This window comes from Gymnodraco acuticeps, unplaced genomic scaffold (assembly GCF_902827175.1).
Source record: "Gymnodraco acuticeps unplaced genomic scaffold, fGymAcu1.1, whole genome shotgun sequence".
NCBI classification, from domain to species: Eukaryota; Metazoa; Chordata; class Actinopteri; order Perciformes; family Bathydraconidae; genus Gymnodraco; species Gymnodraco acuticeps.
In genome coordinates this window covers 1134436-1138817 of record NW_022990685.1, presented here as the reverse complement: position 1 = coordinate 1138817, position 4382 = coordinate 1134436, and the positions used below count along the sequence as shown (strand labels likewise).

At 40.7% G+C, this 4382-nt stretch overlaps 1 protein-coding gene across 1 annotated transcript; it reads right to left on the bottom strand.

Annotated features, from left to right (window-relative positions):
- Nucleotides 1–475: 475 nt before the first annotated feature.
- On the bottom strand, nt 476–2931 carry LOC117555367 (natterin-3-like). Its single transcript, XM_034230245.1, has 3 exons — nt 2813–2931; nt 1778–1871; nt 476–1560 (listed from the first exon to the last, which is right to left on the bottom strand). The coding sequence occupies exons 2-3, from the start codon at nt 1869–1871 to the stop codon at nt 476–478; spliced, it is 1179 nt and encodes a 392-aa protein (XP_034086136.1). The 5' UTR covers nt 2813–2931.
- Nucleotides 2932–4382: the final 1451 nt, after the last annotated feature.

Below are 4382 nucleotides of genomic sequence, written 5' to 3'. Positions count from 1 at the left end.
ATATTTAATGGGTGTAAAATAATTATTTATTAGTGTACTACAAAAACTATAATGCCACATATTTACAGTTTTAATAGATATCACAGTTCCATTCATCAAATAAAGTAACACCAAACAATTAATAAAGTCGTTTTAAAGTTCAATTTCTCATAACTTTGGTTATGAAATAAATAAAAGCCTTACAAAGTAAATAGCAGAAGTACATCGTTAAGGAACTGTACCTTATAGCTCTCGTGTTTGTGTATGTTGCAAATCTTAAATGAACAATAATATCTCATCAGTTTAATTGTGTAGAGAATGGAAATGAAGAAAAAGTTAAAGTTCCATATTATTTTATTTAGCATTTTCGACATGTAGAATCTTATTCTAGAGCAACATGACACAAAGGACATTTTCACATTATGTGTGGCATTTTTGCTTATTCAGACAAATAATTTGCATCCAAAATCACAAACATCAGATGTCTGTCAGTCTTTCAGGGGCATGGCTTGGCATCAACAACAGGTTCGCAGCGGTCCACTACAGCTCTGACTTCTCCAATCTGGACTCCGTCATATGTGCCAGAGATGGACGTCCACTGGCTCTCTCCGTTACGGTAGGTTCGGCTGAGACGGGCTGTGTAGGGAATGTCCGCCTTGATCTTGCGTCCTTCCATACGGACTCTGCAGGAGTGGTTAGGGGGGACGGTGAGCGCCACAGACACTGAATGGCTCATGGACTCCACCACAGTGGTTCCTCTGGAGAACTGCAGGGTCTTTTCACCGCCCAGCTCAATGCCGCCGGAGCCGATGAAGGGGATCTTAGCTGTGATGCTGCCAGTGATACCGAGCATGGTGGATCGGCCGATGTTCCAGGTTGTCTCCAGCTCTGTGGTCTTTGAAATGGTGACTGTCTTCTCCACCGTCTGGCACTCGTTGTTGGTGACCCCGGAGATGCGCATGGTTTCAGGAGGATACTGGAAGATTGCGACCTCATCAATGCCGTACTTGACGTCAGAAATGTGCTGGGTGTAGGCATCCCTGTTGATGGCCAGGACCTGGTAACTCTTGTACCAGTACTCATCACCTTCCCAAGGCAGGAAGAAGGCTTCAAACTGAGGAACAACCTTCCCAAGACCATACTTGTTCTTCCCAACGTAGATGCCAACACCTGGGCATGTTCTAACCGAATTTTGGGGCACTGAACCATAGGAACCTTCCTTCCACTCCAGGAACTCAAAGTTGTCTTTGTTGGTCAGGATCTCAAACTCGGGGGCGTAGTACTCACTATCTCCGTAGGGGTAGCGGCAGTAGGGGCCCAGAATGGGGTTGTAGAAGCCAGCCTCACATTTGTACTTGCAGACGTAGTCGGTGCGTTCGGTGTAGCCATTGTAGATTGCAACTGCGCCATTGGGCACAGAGCCGCTCCAGGTCAGCCACTCCAGGTTAACGTTATTACCGAAAATGAAAGAGGAAGGTAGATCCTGCTGTTGCTCTAGGTCGGCAGGAGCCAGAGGGCCCAACACTTTGTTACGAGTTGGTTCAGGCACCTGACCCTCCAGCTCTGGGTTCAGGAAATAAACTGTAAAAAGAGACAGACAGAACATTTACATATTTAACCATATAGTTTCAGTTTTAAGGAAAATGAACGTTTGGCAAAGCAAGAGTCAAAGGACCTCACACCAGGGACCCCACAGACTTTCTACAAAACATCTGCTTCAGAGTTGCTTTAGCCTGCATGGTTTTATACCACAGGTGTGGTGTCACGCAAACTATATATTTTTAGGTCCGAACAATACCTTTTCTGTGCAGTGAGCTCTTCTTCACAATGTCCTGCAGACTGGCTGAGGACAGACCCAGCAGGGCCAGCAGCAAAAACACTGACAGCGTCATCTGAAGAAGAAGCACAACATATTCTCCATCAAAAGCCTTTAAACATCCACAACATCAACATCTAATATATGCTTATTATGCAAGGAACATTTTCGTTGATACGTTTTTTTCCTTTGGGCTGATCACTAGATAAAAAACCCCTTCGTCTTAACAACGAATGGGTTCAAATCTTTTGGGACATTATCAATATTTTCCTTTGGTAAGGATGATATAGGTCTTTCAACATGTAACATGTTATCTGTGCAAGGTACATTACTAGACATCCGTGTTAAATAAAGCTCTAAAATTTACGAAATTTACCAATAAACCTACTGTAACATTTATTTTTTTAGCAAGACCTAGGAGCATGCCACTTCGCATTTCACAACATATATGACTTTTGTATATCAGAAATAATGTTTAGAATATTTTAAGAATTAGGGTTATGGTATTGAAGATAACCGTCAAATATATAAGTTAAATATTAATACCCTGGTAATAATACACATATTATAATAATGCAGTGCCTCTTAAATGTATTTGCCAACAAAAACCTGCACAGTAATTAACATTATTTTTCCCGAATTTACAGTAGATATAACCAAAACACAATAATTGTGTAGTGAAAGTATGATATCACATTGATAAAAAAATAGAAGATAACAAAAACTTTAGTAGGAGACACATCTTTTCCCTCTGAAATGGTATCACATATTTAATAATTATTAATATTATATTATATTTGATCATTTGATCAATTATTTCAGTTCAATTTGATTAAAATCAAGATCTTAATAATTCCCAGTGGGTCAATTAGGAAATGTTTAGCAGTGCACATATTTAAGTATAATTCATTCACGAGTTCCATGAAATCAATACAAATGCATTACTCTTGATCAGTTGCTAAGTGATTATTCTAAGTCTGGTTGACCGAAGGTAAAAAGAGACTGAACAGCACTCACCCTTACAGTCGCTCCCTACTGATACACTGCCAGTTCCACCTCCAGGTTTATATGAACTGGTTTATTGCTGAACCATAAAGTAGTGTGCACTTTCACTCCATCTGACATTGACCCGAACAGATACAGCTGTCAGTGTCTCTCTCAGACTTAGATGGGATTGACTGTGGCTGTGAGGTAGTGAGGTGGTGGTTGTTTTTCAATCGGAAGGGTGTGGCTTTAACATGTTGTTGTATCCTTTGGCAAGATACTTCAGTGTTTCCCATATCTGTGGGATATACTTGGGCGGGGGGGGGTCCGCGGAGAAAAAAAAGTTTTTACAACATGTTTATTTATTGACTTTTCATTCCTGTATAATCATTTTGTGCAAAGATGGCACTGTTTGTCAGAGCACTTCATCCTTCTGGGATTTCATGAAGAACAGCTCCAACGTCTGTGTGTATGGGAACGCCTCTGGTGCTGGTCCATTAACTGCCAGTGTTTCCCACAGATCTGAAATATATTTGGGGGGGTGGTAGTAGCAGGGGGGGGGTTGAGGTGACATGCAACAACATTAACATTAACCTTTCTGTTGGTCGCTTGTTAGCAGACCCTTCACGCGATGGCAGAGCGAACAGGTACAGGCAGGGCCCATAATGATAGCCCTATAGTTTAAATCTACTACCCACACATGAACATATGGAAATGGTATACTATTTAAAAAAATAAATGTATTTATAAATGTATTTACTGTAGGAACCTATCCATGCGATTTTTAGTGGGGGTCGACCTCAAATCCTCTAGGGGGTTCAGGGGCATGCCCCCCCGGTAAGATTTTATTTTTTATTTTGGAGTTAAATGCATCAATCTGGTGCATTTTGAGGGGAAAATAAAGAGACTAGATCTATGGAAACACCTATATTAAACAGAACTGTATATATTTCAATAATCATAAAATCATGGCCATAACCAATAACATACAATTTCCAATATGAAAAAAACACTGAAACTTGTTTATTAATTTATTTTTGGTTCATTTATAGTTGTGAGTGTGTCTGTGCTCCTGAATCAGCCTCTCCTGTCTCCCTCCTCTCCCCCCTGCTCCTCTTTGAGGCAGCAGACAAGACTAGTTTTCTCTCAACAAGTTTTAAAAGTGTATCTTACCTTTTTTCACCTAGTTAACTTTTTATTTATTTATTCATGCATATTTTACTAATCACATTACATTTAATTTAGCTGAGGCTTTTATCCAAAGCGACTTATAATGACCGATTACAGGGACATTCTCCCTGGCCTGGAGTAACTAAGGGCTAAGTGCCTTACTCAAGGGCACACTAGTGGTGGTGTTCCTGGCGGGATTTGAACTCACAGCCTTCCGATCTTCAGCCCACTTCACTATTAGACCAATCACTACCCTCTCAAATGGAAATATGTGTTTACATAAATGGTGACCACACCGTTTGAGACCCACTGAGAACTTAGACTAAGTTAACTATCTAAACACTCAGAGAGTCCTTTACCTCACCTGAGCTGAGGTTATCCCGAGCTTGAATGACACACAGAGACCAATCAAGGGCTTTGATTTATGATCTGT

What these genes read in the sequence shown, in the direction of transcription:
- LOC117555367 (XM_034230245.1), bottom strand. Translation starts at nt 1,871, where the DNA reads ATGACGCTGTCAGTGTTTTTGCTGCTGGCCCTGCTGGGTCTGTCCTCA. An exon ending in GAGCTCACTGCACAGAAAAG is followed by an intron (nt 1,561 to 1,777) that starts GTATTGTTCGGA and finishes CTCTTTTTACAG; the next exon opens with TTTATTTCCTGAACCCAGAG.